Source organism: Plecotus auritus (assembly GCF_963455305.1).
Source record: "Plecotus auritus genome assembly, chromosome: 4".
NCBI lineage: Eukaryota > Metazoa > Chordata > Mammalia > Chiroptera > Vespertilionidae > Plecotus > Plecotus auritus.
The window spans coordinates 107,646,952-107,666,136 of NC_137775.1; the positions used below are offsets into that span (position 1 = coordinate 107,646,952).

At 44.6% G+C, this 19,185-nt stretch overlaps 1 protein-coding gene across 2 annotated transcripts in view; it reads right to left on the minus strand.

Annotated features, from left to right (window-relative positions):
* Positions 1-19,185, minus strand: part of RBM33 (RNA binding motif protein 33) — a 112,547-nt gene that overhangs the window by 82,504 nt on the left and 10,858 nt on the right. For both annotated transcript variants that reach the window (XM_080667107.1, XM_080667106.1), the window contains exons 2-5: positions 14,840-14,918; positions 12,842-12,890; positions 10,434-10,510; positions 8,524-8,836 (exon numbers count right to left, since the gene is read on the minus strand). In XM_080667107.1, the coding sequence (XP_080523233.1) occupies positions 8,524-8,836; positions 10,434-10,510; positions 12,842-12,890; positions 14,840-14,918 (518 nt within the window). The remainder of the gene's footprint in view (positions 1-8,523; positions 8,837-10,433; positions 10,511-12,841; positions 12,891-14,839; positions 14,919-19,185) is intronic.

Consider the following 19,185-nt stretch of genomic DNA (forward strand, 5'->3'; position numbering starts at 1 on the left):
GAAAATCGCCTCCTGGCAGTCACTATTTCCACAATGGTTCCTCAACTGAATGAGACTATACCTGACCAATAACTTTTATTTTTGCCAATATTAAAATAGGTTAAAATTCAAATTTTTGTTTTAACTTTTATTTTACTGAAGTTTTATATACTTTCTGATTTTTTTATTACTTTCCTTATTTTTTTATTACTTTCTCACATTATTTAACCTTCCTTTAGGGGCCCATCTGTATATAGTGAACATACTATATACTGAATATACTAACTTTATACACTAAGTATATTAATTCTTAGGCTCACATGTAAATATTTCCCCATTCTTGTCACTTGTCTGACCTTGTTTTAAGGGTATCTTTATATGACCAGATGACTCTTTTCCTTCATGGCCTAATACCAAGAGGAGCAGAGACAACCTAGTGCTCACTTCCATTCACTCTCTGTCACGTCCTTAAGAATAAAAGTCCCAGGCTAAGCAGGACACACTGACAACTAATAAAACACTACATCAAGCATGTCAAACTTGCCCTAACTGGTTTGGCTCAATGGATAGAGCGTCGGCCTGCAGACTGAAAGGTCCCAGGTTCGATTCCGATCAAGGGCATGTACCTTAGTTGTGGGCACATCCCCAGTAGGAGGTATGCAGGAGGCAGCTGATTGATGTTTCTCTCTCATCAATGTTTCTGACTCTCTATCCTTCTCCCTTCCTCTCTGCAAAAAATCAATAAAATATGTTTTTTTTTAAAAAAGCATGTCAAACTCAAAGGCTAACACAGGCCAAATAAACAAGGTTTAAGTTTATGTGGGCTGCAAAACAAAAGCTTCAATTTTCATAGAAACATATGTTTATTTCGATAGAGACATGCTGAATACAAAGGGCTGAAATAAGTGAATAATCGTTAACATAAATAGAACATTTTAATAAAAATAAATATTTTTTCTTGAACATTAACTTACCAGACACTGAATAACTGCACAAATTAATAAGCATAACGCAAATAAACCTATTTTTCTTGTTCTCTGAAAGCGAAATATTTCCTGTTGCTCACACCAAACAAGTCAGTACAAGACTGACTAATGACATGGCAATCAGCTGCTAAAATATTCGCTGCTAGTATCAGTGGAGAGAAATACTGTGCCTGTGCATAAGGGAAATGAATGCAACACGATTATAGTAATCAGTCATTAGTGAACTTTGTAGTTTATTATTAATAACTAGAGGCCTGGTACACAAATTCATGCACCAGTGAGGTCCCTTGGCCTGCCCTGCGGGATTGGGCCAAAACCAGCTCTCTGACATCCCCTGAGGGGGCTCGGATTGCGAGAGGGCTCAGGCCAGGCCAAGGGACCCCATGGGTGCATGATCGGGGATGCGGAGGGACACAGGAAGTTGGTCAGCCGGGGAGGGACCACGGGAGGGCTCCAGGACGTATCCGGCCCATCTTACTCATTCCTGATCTGCCGGACCCCAGCAGCAAGCTAACCTACCAGGTGGGGCGTCTGCCCCCTGGTGGTCAGTGCATGTCATAGTGACTGGTCGAATGGTTGACCATCTGCCCCCTGGTGGTCAGTGCACATCATAGCAAGTGGTTGAGTGGCCTTAGCATATCGTTAGCATATTATGCTTTGATTGGTTGAACAGCCAACCCGTTGACCAGACACTTAGCATATTAGGCTTTTATTATATAGAACTAGAGGCCCGGTGCATGAAATTAGTGCACGGGGCAGTGGGGGAGTCCCCACAGCCCATCCTGCACCCTCTCCAATCTGGGACACCTTGAGGGATGTCCGACTGGGGATCAGGCCTAAACTGGCCGTCAGACAATCCTCTCACAATCCAGGACCACTGGCTCCTAACTGCTCACCTGCCTGCCTGCCCGCCTGATCGCCCCTATCTGCCCCCCCTGCTTGCCTGGTCACCCCAAACTGCCCTCCCTGCTGGCCTAGTTGCCCCCAACTGCCACCCCCTGCCAGCCTGATCGCCCCTTACTGCCCCCCCTGCCGACCTGTTCGCCCCCAACTGCCCTGCCCAGCTGGCCTGGACGCCCTAACTGCCCCCACTGCCAGATTGGTCGCCCCCAACTGCCCCCCACCCCGCCGGCCTGGTCGCCCCTTACTGACCTCCCCCACCAGCCTGGTTGCCCCCAACTGCCCCTCCTACAGACCTGGTTGCCCCACACAGCCTGCTGTTCAGTCATTTGCTCGCCCCTCACTAAGTCCCTGCCGGCCTGGTTGCCCCATGCAGCCTGCTGCTCAGTCGTTTGGTCGCCCCTCACTAACACCCCTGCTGGCCTGGTCGCCCCACACAGCCTGTCCAGTCATCTATTCAGTTGTGATGGTCGCTTAGGCTTTTATATATATAGACTAGTCGCCTGGTGCACGAAATTCACGCACATTAAAAGGGAATTAATTAGAGGAAATAATTTAATATTGCTATTTGCCCTTTCTCTATAATAGAAGTGTCAGAGATGAAAGAAAATTAGTAAAGTGTGTATGAAAACCTTCCTCCTGTCAGAGTCTGGGGCGCACCATGGGACCCAGAGTCAAGTCCCTGCCCACCCACATGTGCTTCAAAATCGTGTGAGACCCAGAACCGGCCGCCCACCGACCCCCCCCCCCCCCACTGGGCAAGATCCAGACCCAGCCAGTCCCACCCTTGTCAAGCTCCGCCGGGCAGGGGAAGTAGCCTCAGATCCCCTGGCCCAGTGCCAGGACGGGGGGGCGTGGCCTGAGGTTCCCCAGCCCAGACCGGGGCGGGGGGCGTGCCTTGAGGTCCCCCGTCAAGCTCCGCCAGGTGGGGGACACGGCCTGAGATCCCATGTCAAGCCCCACAGGGGCGGAGGAGGGCGTAGCCTCAGGTCCCTGCTGATTGCTCGTTAAGGCTCCTTATGGGAACTTGGCCTCAGCTGTGGGTGCAGCCATCTTTGTGATGGTCAATTAGCATATTACCTCTTTATTAGATAGGAGGATTACATATAACAGGATATTATAAAAATTAAGTCACAAAATTTTTATTAAAACATTTCTTACATACAATTATATTGGTGGGCCACAAAAATATTCGTTGTGGGCCACATGCAGTCCACGAGTTTGTCATGCTTGGGCTACATCCACCAGTCTCCCTGCCCTGAGGGACAGCTGTGACTAAGGTGCAACTCATGAGATGGTGATGAAGTGTTGTAAGCAAATTCTGCAGTCCCTTTAGTCCCCTGCACAGCCCGCTGCTGGATGTGGCCCTGGGAGAGCAGCAGCCCAGGAGCTGTACCATCAAATCAGCATGAAGCCTGCACACTGATTACCTAGTGAGGACAATGCCAGGTCTAAAATGAATATTCAGTGAGTTTTCAGATTTACTGGTAAACCTAAAGCTAACACATCATTATTAAAATGTTTTCTTTTAATGCATGTACAGTTTTATGTGTGTACGTGCATGTGTACACATGCATGCTTATTTGGTTTTCATACACTGAAATCTTTTTTTTTTTTTTTAAATATATTTTATTGATTTTTTACAGAGAGGAAGAGAGAGGGATAGAGAGTTAGAAACATCGATGAGAGAGAAACATCGATCAGCTGCCTCCTGCACACCCCCTACTGGGGATGTACCCGCAACCAAGGTACATGCCCTTCACCGGAATCGAACTCGGGACCCTCCAGTCCGCAGGCCGACGCTCTATCCACTGAGCCAAACCAGTTTAGGCTGAAATCTTTATTCAATCTGAGATCTACTTTCGTACACTGAAGTCTTTATTCAATCTGAGATCCATCCTATCTAATAAAGACTGAATATGCAAATTGACCATCACTCCACAACAAAGATGGAGGCGCCCGCAGCCAATAAGGAGGGAATATGCAAATTGACACAACAAAGATGGCAGCAGCCGGGCCGGGATGCTTGCATCGTCGCCATGGGGGAGGGGCTGGGGTGGAGGGAGCTACCGGAGGGCAGCAGGGCCAGAGCAAAGGCGGAAGGCAGCAGCCAGGAGAAGGAAGGCCTATTCTTGCACGAATCTTCGTGCATCAGGCCTCTAGTATAGGTATAATTAAAGTGCAAGAAGATATCCAACTTTTCCCAAAATGATCAGTCCTTACTAAGGTTGTCTGAGATATGCTGTCTTATTTACTCACACATATTACAAGTTCATTTACTTTATGACTGGATCTAATCATTAATGTTCCTCCAAAGATACCCCATCATAAGACTGCAAGAATTCTTCATCCTAACAGCCATTAAAAGAGAAAAGTTTTTCACATATAGCTTTTAGGGGGTTTTCAGCATTTTTCATCTTGTTGACTCATGCTTAATTGTTTTAGCACATTTTACTATAGCAGTTACCTGCCGGAGGAGAAAACACTAAACACAAAGGAAGATGACCTTCCCCTGTGCCAATGAGAACAGAGCACAGCATGGAACCCAACTTCTGTGGTCAGTGAGGGGCTCTGCTCCAAACTCCAAGTGCCCAGAGAAATCGCTTTAATAAAATTAGCACTAAGGAAAGTAACCTAAAAAGAAAGTGACCACCTACTCCCATGGAGAGCCCGGGAGCAGTAAGGAGCTGGGATCACACCAGGTTCAAAACACTCTTACAGCAACAGAAGACAAAAGAACAGCAATTCAGTTCAACACAGGAGCTGCACTGAGAACCATAGGCTAAAGTCAGTTTCTTCATCAGCCGGTCTCTTGAATAAGAGATGATTCAGGTCTATATGAAATGTAAGGGGCATATCAGCAGGCAGGAGGCTCTTGAGGGCACCCAGCAGGAAGCAGCCAGCTGAGAGGGAAAGAAAGGCTCCTGCAAGTATTGCCAACAAGTGACTAGAAGATCTGATCCTATCTGGGGGAACTGGACTTCCAGCGTCCCTGTCCACCCCCTGACCCCAATAAAATGAACACTGGACAGTTACAGGCAGGCATCAAAGAGTGAACACACCATGGAGACTGAACAACCTTCTGTACAGTACAGAGGGAGAGGAAAATTGACTGTCCCAAATTAAACAAACTTCCAAAACCTCCACGGCAGATGAGACCATCAGAAACCAACTGACACCATTCCCGAAGTCACTGAGAGAACAAACATGGCCAAATGATGCTAATCAAAAGTCCAGCCAATAGACACTCAAGTACAGTCTGCAGTACTGGATCCTCACTGGCAAACAAAACTTTGCTACCCTTTTCATAAATTATCATCCTGAAACTGTTCTTACACAGCAATGTTTTATGAAATCTCACTGTGTTAATTTTAAAGACCCTAAATACTAGTAAATTGATTGTGCTTAAAGTATAAATTACCCGTCAAGTAATTTTCTAATGTTTTGTTAAATAATAAGTGATATACACTCGTTCCTAAGTACAAGTTTTTAAATCAAATTCCAATTCACTCTCAAGAACAGGACCAGCAAAATCCTTAAGATATAAGGATCTTCACACTTCTGAGTATAATGGGAAAAAAACACCAGAGCTGTTTGTTCATCAATGCAGACCTCTTCAATGTAAAATTCTGTGGTTTTGATTCGACCCCAAGATACACAAAATCCTCCATGTGCTCTCCAGAGTAAGCTAGAATGGACAGACCGTGCTCATGGTCAGCACTGCAGAGTAGGACCCACAACCACAGGTAAGTAAGCATGTAATAAATTAAACCCCATGGGACACACAGACATGCGATCTACTTGTGCTTGTTAGTCTAATAGTGAGGAATGAATGAATATGAACACCAGTAATGGCCTCCTTGCTGCAGAGCTGGGGGGAGGATTTCACAGTTTAAGTCCACATACCAAACACAGAAGAGGTAATGCCAGATTCCACCGTTGTGAACTATAAAGACAGGAGAAAGGAAAGAATGATGGTGGCTGTAAAGCTCCATGTACTGAGGTGAGCTGACACTAACTCACAAAAAGACACCCAACTACTCGGCTCATCTTTAAAGTTTATAACTCTCTGTAAAAATATTATAGCACTTTCAGAATTTCTAAATAATTTTTTTAATTCCTGAAAAATTTTAACACAGAAAAGTACTGTGAGTATATTCAATTGCAACATTCTTTTCTTTTTGATACCTGAATCTCAGACCACAAAGGCTGGCTAATTCAGATGGACTTTATACAACCACTGGAGGCCCAGTGCACGAAATTCGTGCACAGGGGGTGGGGGTCCCTCAGCCCAGCCTGCCCCCTTTCACAGTCCAGGAGCCCTCAGGGGATGTCCTACTGATGGCTTAGATCTGCTCCCCGTGGGGAGCAGGCCTAAGCTGCAGTCTGGCCACAGCGGCTCGGAGCAGGCACCCCTGTGTGTTGTGTCTCCGCTCCGGCCCACCCCCAGCCCCAACCACTCCGTGGCTGCTGGAGCTGGGGGCGGCATGCAGTCTCCTCCTGCCCATCTGCACGCGCAGCTCCTCCTGAGCCAGACGTAACACCTTAAGGCGTCCCGGCTAATTTGCATATTACCTCTTTATATATAGATAGATAGATGTGTAATCTCAGTGTAAGGATGGATGGAAAACTCACTAGAAATACTCTTCATAACAAACGACAGGAGTGCCACGATGAGGGTACACCTTGTGGGGGGCACACTCACATATTAAGTGCTTTCCAACTGTGGTTTGTTCCAATAAATTTAAGTTCAGAGAAGGCAAGGGCCATGCTTCATGCTTCATGTCTTTTAGCAATATTTGTAGCCCCAGTGCTTGAACATCAGTGAAGAACTGCTGAATTTACAAGGGAGAGGGCCAGATACAATTTGTCAATCATCTGATTTTACTGATAATCAGTAGAAAGAATAAAATGCTACAACTAGGGAATAACTAAGCACAATTTTAAGAAGCACTCTATGTAGTGACCCACATTAAGCTGGTTTACAAACACACCAGGAGAGCAGAGAGCACCTGTCCACACTCGGGAAGGATGACCAACACAAACCACTTATAAGGTTAGCAAAGAACAAGTGTCCAGGATGCCTTTTCCATGCCTCTATTTACCAAAACTTCAAACAGTTTTCATTAATATACCTACTGAACAGAAAGCATTCAAAAAGAATCAAATCAAATCAAATAGCTACTAAGATACTTAAACACAATCATGACTGGAACTAAACATTCTAAGATTCCACATAAACAAGCTGTAGGAAATGGGCCTCCATGACCCATCTCCAGAGTGGTTGACTTTTGATGGAAATGGTTGCTGAATTTCCCCAGGGCAAACAGAATGTATGCAGGAGGTAAGAGGATATAAGAACAAAGAACTGTAGCCAGCCAGCATCATGGTGGAAACCCCAGAGGTACCTGCCTCAATTAGACAGGAGGAGGTGGAGACAACTAGAAAAGGCCTCAGCCCATTTTTTTTAAATGGCCCAATGGGAGACAGCAAGACGTAGGCGACATATGAGGAAACAGATGACCCCACAGTACTCAGCCAATGAGGACCCAGAGGAGGGACTGAATAAACAGGCTGTGTTCGCTGCCCCAGGTGTGCCTGTACAACTGGACGGACACCCGCTCTTGAGAACTTATTAAAAGTCTCATTTTTGCCATACTTCTGTCTCCGAGTCCGTTACTTGAATTCAGACAGGTGAGGGTTTCTCACACAATCTTTTTGCAATTATATGCATATATGTATTTCATTGGCCAAAATCCAGCAATTGTTGAACTTTTTTCTCAAATGCAAGCTTCCTCTGAATGAGAACATAAGGAGAGAGGACAGAGCTCCCCCTGCAAGAGGCTGTGTACACCCTCTAACTCTGCAGGCTCTCCCACCCCCTGCAGCTCCGTGAACCATGCATTTCAGTGCAACCCCTGTGTCCTGAAAATCCCAAGATCCTACTGCAACTATGATCACATCCTTCCACATAATCTCGTAAGAGCTAGTTTTAAAAACTATCTCTTCAATGATGAATCACTAAAGACACATGAGCAGCCTTTCACTAGCACCTTTTCTGTTGATATTCAATTTAAAAACAGAAAGCTACTATGAAAATCATCTTTCTGAAATAAAAATCAGCAGTCTCCATCCACTTCCTGATCACAGATAACAAATTCCTGTGACATTTCCTAAACTAACCTCCCATCTCTTTATTCCTGTTTGGACAGTTCTCGGTTACAGAAAGGATGAATGAACAGGACATCAATCACTTTCAAATATTAGCACCTTAAAGATGTCTTTAGCAGGTCAATAATCTTTTCACCTTAGAAGGACTTTATCAGATCTTGTCTAAAGCCAGAATAAAAGCTCTGCATTAAGTACTTCTAACAATTGACAGTGTATCTCCACCACACAAAGCTGTTTTCTTCCTTAGGGTGCAATCCTCAAGGTCACAATTCTGTACAGCCTTCCAGAATGACAAAGGAGCATTACCTCCAGCCAAACAAGCTGTCAACACAAACTTTGTCACAGCTCAGATAAAGAAACTGGCAGACAGTGATAATAAGTTCTAATTTCCCTCCCTCCCGAGGGAGGGAAACAGATTTCAAATCAGTCTAGAAACCTGTGCCCTGGCAGCCAGGTTATCTTTGGCACACAAAGGAGAAGAACTCACTGTGAATTCATCTAAAGGCTCATTGATCTCGATGTCCAACACTTCGTCATTGTACAGCTGCTCCTCCTCTGGCTCTTCAACATACTCCATGTGGTCTTCTGTCAGCTCGGCATCCTGGCCTTCATACTGTCCTTCCTCCGGATACTCATGAGCGTACAATTCAGACCCATCTGACTTGTGATAAACTAGTTCATCCTCTCCTTGCTCATACTCAGATTCCTGTTCTCCAGACTGGTCATTAGTGTTGTCAGCCAGTTCATATGATGTGACCATGCTAGATGTGGTTTTCAGACTAATTGTGACACCCTGAGAACTAGAGGGAACAAAAATACAGAGAAAGGTGCCAATTAGAGTGAAGCTCAAAACTAAGTCATACATCAATTAACTGTTAAAAGGATAAACCTTGACTGGAGAAAAGTTATTCCAGTTCTTATAAATACACACTAACCCCAACAGTGACTGAAAACAGAGCTCGTATTCTATACTGAGTCAGCACCGCACACTCTCACAGGACAGCAGAGCCTGTGTTGCATACTGAGCCAGCAATGCACCCTCTGATGGAATAGCACCCCGACTATCAGCAGCTGCAGGTTATTTGACCAAGAGAATCAGATCAACCAGTTGGGAAAACAGGTCTGATGTGACTGGCAAAAGTTGAGGTCTGAACCTATTTCATTCTAACTACCAGAATAAAAAGGATGGCATGTTTTCTAAGATTTCAAAGTAAAAATAGGAATATTACTCTATAAACAAAAAAATCATAATTATAAAAACAATTTATTTTTTAAATCCATGGTGCAAATTATAGGTTCCTATTTAAAAATAAAAATATTAAAATGTGTATAAAATTACATTTTAATGTTCAAATAAAATTTATCTTAGTCACAAACATGAAAAATTTAGTTCATAATTTCTGAGCAACATACCAGGGTTAAAATTTTAAAACTGCAAAAAAATTCATATTCTACCTATTAAGTCACAAAAGTTAATAAAGTGTAAAATGCACTTAAAATACAAGATTTTGCAAATAAATCTAAGTCCCACATATTAAGTATCTAATCCTAATGAAACGTATACGCCACACAGACATTATGTAGTTTAAAAACTCCAAAGGTCTGTTTCAAGGCAACCCCACTGTGATGGTGGTATGTGGAGGTGAAGGCTTTGGGAGGTGCTTAAGTCACGAGGCTGGAGCTTCATGATGCGATTAGTGCCCTTATAAAAGGGACCTCAAAGAGCCTCTCTCCCCTTTTGTCACCTGAGAACACCACGAGAAGGCATCATCTGTGAACCAGAAAATGGGTCCCCACCAGACCCTGACAGTGCTAGCTAGCACTTTGGCCTTGGACTTCCCAGCCTGCAGAACTGTGGGAAGTAAATTTCTGTTGTTTATAAGTCACCCAGTTTACAGTATTTTACTACTGCAGCCCAAACAGACTAAAACAATTACATTCAGATAGTCAACCGGAGTCTAAAGTACAGTCCAAAGGAATTTCCAAAATGGCAATTCCCAAATGGTAATCAGCTAGGTACAAGAAAGCAAAAACAGCAACAGCAAACAGCAACAATCAAAATGACGAGCCCAGAGGCACTGCCCCAATCAAATATAGCAATTCCTCAAAACAGGAGTACATACCTGTGCTGAGCTTTCTTATCACCTGCACTCAGCAGAACCCATGGAGGTCATTAAATACAAGGCCAACACTGACTTTTAAACAGTTGATCTACTTATAGAAAAACATACCTATTTGTAGCTTTCACATCAGAGTTATATTAATATCCCACTTAGAATAAAATAATACGTTAAAAATATAATACATTAAGTTATCTCCATTATAATTATAAATTACAAACAGTTCTTATCAACTTAGTTAAATAAAGACAATTTTTAAGGAGTTAATATTGAGTACCTGAAATTTTCGTCATCTTCATTATCACTCTGTAAAAGATCATCGTTCAGCTCTTCATCTGACAAATCCGACTGATTCTAATTAAAATAAGAAATCTATGTAATGCGTGTCACTTCCGTAATAAGACTTGTTATAAAAGTGCAAAATCACGTTGACTGGATTGTTTCTAACCTTGTTATTAAAATATTTACCATTCAGAAAGTTTTCCCAGTTTCATGTAACCAGTGACAAAAATCGAGAAATCCCACATGTAGCATACTTGCTTACTACCCCAGACTAGTTTTTAGATGCACAGTCAAGTATAGAAGTTACAAGCATAATGATATTTACTATAATTCTAACAAAAAAAGGGAAGTCTTGTGGTGATTCCCTACAAACAAAAATTTTTCTTAAAAACACCTTAAAATTTTACTAAATGTAACACTGTCCTATATAATTAAGAGGTAACATGCAAATTGACCATCACGCCCTCACAAGATGGCTGCCTACAACCAGGCCAGCAGGGGGGTTGGGGAGGGACAACCAAACAACTGAACAAGCAGGCTGCGTGGGGCAACAAGGCCGGCAGGGAGGGGCAGTTAGGGGTGACCAGTCCAGCAAGGGTAGGTAGTTGGGGGGACCCAGGCCTGCAGGGGAGCACCAGGCCTGCAGGGGAGGGCACTTGGGGGGGACCAGGCCTGTAGGAGAGGACAGTTGGGGGGAACCAGGCCTGCAGGAGAGGGCAGTTGTGAGCGATCAGGCCAGCAGGGAGGGCAGTTAGGGGTGACCGGGCCGGCAGAGAAGGGCAGTTGGGGGAGACCAGGCCAGCAAGGGTAGGCAGTTGCGGGGGGGACCAGGCCTGCAGGGGGGGACCAGGCCTGCAGGGAAGGGCACTTGCGGGGGACCAGGCCTGCAGGGGAGGGCAGTTGTGGGCAATCAGGCCAGCAGGAAGGACAGTTAGGGGTGACCAGGCCGGCAGGGGAGGGCAGTTGGGGGGGACCGGGCCTGTGAGGGAGGGCAGTTGGGGGGGACCAGGCCTGCAGGGGAGGGTAGTTGCGGGGGGGACCAGGCCTGCAGGGGAGGACAGCTGGGGAGGACCAGGACTGCAGGAGGGGACCAGGCCTGCAGGGAGGGCTGTTGTGGGCAATCGGGCCAGCAGGGAGGGCAGTTAGGGGTGACCAGGCCGGCAGAGGAGGGCAGTTGGGGGCAACCAGACTGGCAGGGGTGGGCAGTTAGGGGTGACCAGGCCAGCAGGGGAGGGCAGTTAGGGGTGACTGGGACAGCAGGGGAGGGCAGTTGGGGGCAACCAGACTGGCAGGGGTGGGCAGTTAGGGGTGACCAAGCCAGCCGGAGAGCAGTTAGGCATCGATCTGGCTGGCAGGAGAGTGGTTAGGGGGTGATCAGGCTGGCAGGCAGAAGCGGTTAGGGGCAATCAGGAAGGCAGGCAGGCAAGCGGTTGTGAGCCAGCAGTCCTGGATTATGAGAGGGGTCCCAGATTGGAGAGGGTGCAGGTTGGGCTGAGGGACTCCCCCCCACACCCGTGTATGAATTTCGTGCACCGTACCTCTAGTCTATGTTATAAAAAGCCAGTGGCCGGAACGCCAGAATGACCAAACGGCTGGTCACCAGGAGGTGCATGGAACACCTCTCGGTCCCTCCCCCCGGCCCGTGAGCCGCTCGCATGGCATGGCATGGCTCGCGGCGGCGAGCTACCGCACATGGCGGGTCTGTGGTCCCGCCAGCGTGGCAGGTCTGGGTCTCGCGCGACTCACACACTGGGCCTCTAGTCTTAAAATAACATTTAGTGACAATAGGAAAATGCCAATGATACAACACTAAATTTAAAAGAAACAGTATTTAATATATATAGTAAAGTATATATAAAATCATGGAATAAGAATGAAAGGAAATATGGCAAAATGTCAGTCGTGAGGGTTTATATCTATTTTTTCATTATTTTTAAATGTTATTGAACTCTGATTCTTATAGAGTACAAAGTATTTATTTTACATTAGAAAAGAATATCTGTATATTTGAGTATGTTTATCTTTAAGCTTATCTCTGAATACTCCCAAAAAGTGAATTCCAGATCCAGTATGCCAAATATTAACCCCAAATATGAAGTTCCTTCAAGGCAAGTGGTAGTTTTACAGTTACCACTCTCACAAACTCAATACCTGCTTGAGTGCCTTGGACAATATAGGAACTAAACTATTTATTAAAGAATCTACTGCTTGAGTTATAGTTATCAGAGATTTTACTAACAGTAAATTAACAGTCAGGTATTTGTGTGCTTAAAAATTCAATTCACAAAATTTTAATCTATACCCAACTTTTCAGGAATACATCCCCTGCAGAAGACGTATTCCTATATTTTAAATGTAATTAAATGACTACCATTTAGTTTCAAAAAGATCTGTATTTCTTACCTTTTTGCCAGATAGCAAATCTTCTCCAAGTAAGTCATCTTCAAGTTCACTGGAAAGAAGGAGACACGCCAATGCATCATCCTATTACATGCTGAGAATCTACCCAGGATTTGGGGGCTTGGGTACTTGCACATTTTTACATTTGCTATACTTTCCCTTTTCTTTACTAATAATAAAAACTTATTTTCAAATATATAGGGAACACTGGTCTTTTAAGTGTGAGAGGCTTTGCAGTAGGAGGTGGCTCTCACTAGACCTCTAAGCTTAGTTTTTCACCTCAACATGGGATCTTTTTTTTTTTTACCTGTTCAGTAATCGGTAAAACAATAAATTATAACAAGTAGTATCTGTGCTTTCTCCTACCTTTAAAAACCTACAAAACATAGGAAAAGATGCCCAATATCATTAACTAGAAAAATTAAAAACCACTGAGAGCGTGTGACACTCATTAAACTGCAAAAACTGAAAAAATTAAAACATGGAACAATCATGCTGATGACGACATACAAGTAAATCATAACTAAGGGAGTTATCTCTGTGTGACATGGAGGTCCTAGCAGTCATCTGCAATCTTTTGTCAGCATGTTTATGTTCTGAATGATGGGAACAGGCTTTCTCACAAAACAGAAAATCTTAGCAGACTTGAGAAAGGCATGTCATAGTTTTGTGCTATTCTTGCAGATATATTTTTTTATATTTTAATTAAAAAAGAATAAACCATACAGGAAAACATTTAGACATTTAATTATATTACTAATAAAAATCTATTTAAAGACTTTTTACTGTTCAAGGGAACACAGGCTGCAGACTGGAAGGAAATCTCTACAAGCACAAAAAATAAATTTCCCAAAGTATAAAGAATCACTAAAATCAATAAGGAGAAGACAACCCAAAAGAAAAACAGACATAGATATGAAAATATAACGGACAGAAAAGAAAATCCAAATGATGAGTAAACTGCTAAAATACACTTTCTATTTGATTCAGCCCCCATCAGAGTCTTTTAAACAAAAATCAGTTACCACTACTTACCAGTAAGACCATTTCTTTTACAGGTGAATTTGTTCTAAGCTCTGAGTAATTTTTTATAGGTTGAGAGTCACTGGAGAGGAATGAACTTTATAAACTTAGTCTACAGTATGAGACATAGTTTCCAATGTAGAGTATTCTGTGAAGCTTCTGGGACTCCCTAGTTTCCCGACAGGAATCAGTGTCTTGTTTTATAATACTGTTGTTCTTTAGTCAGAGCTGTTCACCTTTATGTTAAACTTTCTGACCACAACCAAAGTCATTTTCACATTTGCAACACAGTATTTAAATGGTAAAATTTATACAGACAGAATCATCATCATTTGAGAACTCCACCTCCCAGCTTCTGTCCCGTGGACTTCTCCCAGGAAACATCCCTGTGCCGTGTGCCATTGCTTCAAGCTCCTCACCGAAAGTAATCACTACACTGAAATGACATCTATTGTTACTGGGGACTTTCCATTTACTGTCAGTGTGAGAGAGAGAGAGAGAGAGAGAGAGAGAGAGAGAGAGAGAGAGAGAGAGAGTGTGTGTGTGTGTGTGTGTGTGTGTGTGTACGTACACACACGCACTCCTAAAAAGGTATTTTCATCTTCACAAGGAATCAGGAAAATACAAATTTAAAATACATATTAAAATGGCAAAAATTGTAAAGTCTAACAAATATTGGGTAGGATGTGGACAACAGGAACTCTTGCAGAAAAGTACTCCAAAAACAGCTCTGGGTGTCCACCAAGTCAATACCATCGATGTATAAAAACACAGAGAGAAATGAGACAACCAGTGTCCCACTGACCACCCTTTAGATAACACAGCTTCTACCTGGAGTGCCCGTCCTTGTCCTCCAGCCCACTTGGGAAGAGCATCAGGGGGCCAACACACTGTTTTCAGAAAAGATCTCTGCGTAGCCAAGTGGCAGAATGAGATAAATCAGCGTGGACTCTGATACACACAAGCAGGTGTCCATACCTGTCCCAGTCCTCATCTGCAGCCCTTCTCCGCCAGGACCGCTCTGCACCAGGCTTATCAAATTGGTCAAAGTCATCATCTGTGAAGGAGAGGCCATGAAAGTCAGTCTTCCCAAATTAAAACACATCCACATCTTCAAATAGTGACACAACCTTTCTTTTGAGGATTCCTGGTATGACATTTTAAAATACAAAAGTTCCATATATAACTCTTATAAATACTTTAGCCATTTTTAGTAATTAAAAAACTTTAAAGTATAAAGCTACTCAAAGAAAATCAATTTATTGAACACTATTAGAAAAACCGTAATAGAACAGTTTTTTATCATAAATTTCAATAAAATATTTTCTTTATAAAATGATTTAATGTATATTTTTGCTACAATTGCACAAATGGGAAACAATTGCTGATTTCCTAATAGTTATATTACTTTTTGTAATCTTTACATTTTTCCAAATGAATCATGGAGAACAAAGACCATCATTAAGGAAGTCGTTAGGATAGTGCAGCGAACACGACAGGAACGTGACACAAACCACGCATATACAGTACACCCTGAACAAGGCAGGGGTTGGGGCACTGAAACCCATCAACCCCCACGCAGTCAAAAATTCGTGTATAACTTTGGTCTCTGCCAAAACTTAACAGTCATTCTTCAGTATCCACTGGAAATTGGTTCCAGAAACCCTTCAGATACCACAATCCACCGATGCTCAAGTCCCTTATATAAAACTAGTGGCCCGGTGCACAAAATTCGTGCATGGGGGGGGAGTGTTTCCCTCAGCCTGGCCTGCACCCTCTCCAATCAGGGACCCCTCTAAGGATGTCCTACTGCCGGTTTACAGGGATCGGGCCTCAACCAGCAGTCGACATCCCTCTCGCAATCTGGGACTGCTGGCTCCTAACTGCTCACCTGCCTGCCTGATTGCCCCTAACCATTCTGCCTGCCGGCCTGCTCGGCCCCAAATGCCGCCCCCCCCCACCAGCCTGATCACCCCCAACTGCCCCCCGTGCCAGTGTGCTCGCCCCCAACTGCCCCCCCTTCCAGCCTGCTCACTCCCAACTGCCCCCCTGCTGGCCTGCTCGCCCCCAACTGCCCCCCCCCGCCAGCCTGCTCGCCCCCAACTGCCCCCCTGCTGGCCTGCTCACTCCAAACTGCCCCCCCCCGGCTATCCTGATCACCTCCAACTGACCCCCACTGACATCCTGCTCGCCCCCAACTGGACCCCCTGCTGGTCTGCTTACCCCCAACGGCCCCACCCCCCCACCAGCCTGATCACTCTCACAACTGCTGTCCCATCCTGGCCTGATCAACCACAACTGCCCTCCCTTCTTGGCCTCTAACCGCCTCTACTTTGGCCCCACCACCATGGTTTTGTCCAGAAGAACATACGGAAGGTCTCCTGGAAGGTCTCCCAGTCTAATTAGCATATTACCCTTTAATTAGATAGAGACCTGGTGCATGGGTGGGGGCCAGCTGGTTTACCCTGAAGGGTGTCCCAGATTAGGGTGGGGGTTCCCTTGGGGTGTGGGGCGGCCTGGGTGAGGGGCTGAGGGCTGTTTTCAAGCTGGCCACACCCCCTTCAGGGTGGAGGTCCCCACTGAGGTGCCTGGCCAGCCTGAGTGAGGGGCTGATGGTCGTTTGCAGGCTGGCCAAGCCCCCCAGCGGAGACCCTCACCCCATGGGAGTGTGGCCAGCCTGGGTAAGGAGCTGAGGGCTGTTTTCAGGCTGGCCACGCCCCCCGGTGATCCAGGCTCCCAGCCCCTCCTTTTTTTCTTGTTTTTTTTCAGTGCCTCCTTGAGGGGAGGTCAGGGTCGGCTGGAAGCAGGTATCTGGGATTTATTTATCTTCTATAATTGAAACTTTGTAGCCTTGAGCGGAGGCCAGGGCCGACCAGGGCAGGTGGGAAGCTTGGCTTCCTCCATCGCCGGGATCAACCCAAGCCTCCTGCTCGCTCCAGCTCCGTGGCTGCCGCCATCTTTATTGGGTTAATTTCCATACTCGCTCCTAATTGGCTGGTGGGCGTGGCTGGTGGTGTAGCAGAGGTGCGGTCAATTTGCATGTTTCTCTTTTATTAGCATAGATCAGTGTAGACTAGAGGCCTGGAGCACGAATTCCTGCATGGATGTGGTCCTGCTGGCCGCTCCAATGGGGGCCGATCGGGCTGGGCTAACGGGGGTGAGAAGATGTGGGGGGAGGCCAATCGGGGCCGGGCCAGCAGGGGCAGGGGGCCACAGGCAGTTGGCTGGCCGACCCACCCCTAATGGGGGTGGAGGGCCAGGGGTGGGGCTGGCCAGGGGGAGGGGCCATGGGAGGTTGCAGGGGCTGATAGGGGCCGATCAGGCCGGTTGGCTGCCACAGTGCATGTCATAACAACCAGTCGCTTGGCTTTTATATATATAGATGGCCTAGCACAATGCTTACAGTCTGCCCTCTGCATCTGCAGATTCCCAACCACAAATCAAAAATACTGTTTTTGATCCATGGTTGGTTGAATCTGCCAATGCAAAACCTGGGGATACAGACTGCCAACTACATATTTATTGAAAAAAACCCATATGTAAGTGGATCTGTGTATTTCAAACACATGTTGTTCCAGGGTCAACTGTACTTTTAAATTCTCCAGCAGCCACATTTAAAAAGTAAAAGGAAGCTTAAAACTTTAACAAGTGAAATTTTAAAACATATTTTATTTAACCAGAATATCAAAATAATGTCATTATAGCATGTAATCAGTCAAAAAAATTAATACTTTACATTTTCCCCACACTACATATATGATTTGCACACACAGCATGTTGCACATCTAATTTTTTTAATCCTCACACAGGATATGTTTTTTTTATTGGGAGGGGGGGGGCATCAATGAGAGAAAAAGCAATCGGTTGGCTCCCGTATGTGAGACTGGGGATCAAACCCACAACCTAGGTATGTGTCCTAACCAGGAATCGAACCTGCAACCCTTCAGTGCACAAATCTAACAATGCACCAACCAACTGAGCTACACCTGCCAGGGGCTCCTAACTGAATGACAAACTCACTAGTGGGGCTCACCAGTACCTGTGAACTGGCAGAACAATCCATGAACTTGAAAATAAATCAACAGAGACTGTACAGTGCAAAATACGGGTGCACACAGAACACTGTGCAGTGTGCATGTTAGGCCATCAAACAATTCTTCATAAATTTTTTAAAAATTAAAATCATACAAAGCATAGTCTGTAAAATAAAATTAGAAATAATAATGAAATAAAAACTAGAAAATTCACAAATACATGGAAATTAAACAGCACACACTTCATCAACTAACAGATCAAAGAAATAATTAGGAAAATGAGAAAATACTTTGAGACAAATAAGCACAGGATGCAGCAAAACCCGTGCTTGGAGGGAAATTTATGACTGGAAATATTTTCCTAACTGCTAAATGTAAGCAACTAATTCAAGTTGTTTTTTAATCTGCAGGTCAAACAAAATATGCCTCTGGCTATTCTGACAAGCAGCCAAAGTATGACCTGTGAGAAAAGCAAACAGAATCAAAACAGCTGTTTTTACTGCTTTCCCTTCTACCTCCTGCTGGAGTTTCAGTGAATACCACATATTTTATGCTTACTTTCTAAAGGGTTTCTACGTTCCTTTTCTTTCCTCCACCAAATTATATACTTCCTGAATACAGGGGCATTCCCTATCTATGAAAACATGAACAAAAAGTTTTGCTCATGGCTTCATATTACTACACAGTGAAGGAATTAATACTTACTCACAATCGCCCTTGACAGATATTGCTTAAATTATAGCACCCAATTCTGCTGAAGCCAGAAAACCCTTACGCCAAGCTAGCTACTAATGATGATCACTGACAAACACTGCTTAAAAATGTACAACCCTTGCTCCTAGCCTAATCTGATTCAGTGGACTCTAATTTTTGTTTTCCAGCTTCCCAGTAATTCTGACAGACAGCCAGGGTGGGAATCCTCATGGCCCCAGTCAACTGCTATCAATCAGAGCAGACCCTTCAAGAAGTAAAGCTTAACTGCCATCTTGTCACATAAATACTTCCTAGAATGAGTTAAATCCCACAAAAGTCAAAATTAGAAGCCAACATCATGCAAAACCAAATACTTCTCCAAAAGAAAGACCCCATAACATGTCCTTAAAAATTGGCTATAAACTTATCCTATCTAATGAAAGAGTAATATGCAAATTGACCATCACTCCAACACACAAGATGGCTGGCCCCATGTAGTCAAAGATGGCTGCCCCCATGTGGACACAAGATGGCCGCCACAAGATGGCCAGCAGGGGAGGGCAGTTGGGAGGGACCAGGCCTGAAAGGGAGGGCAGT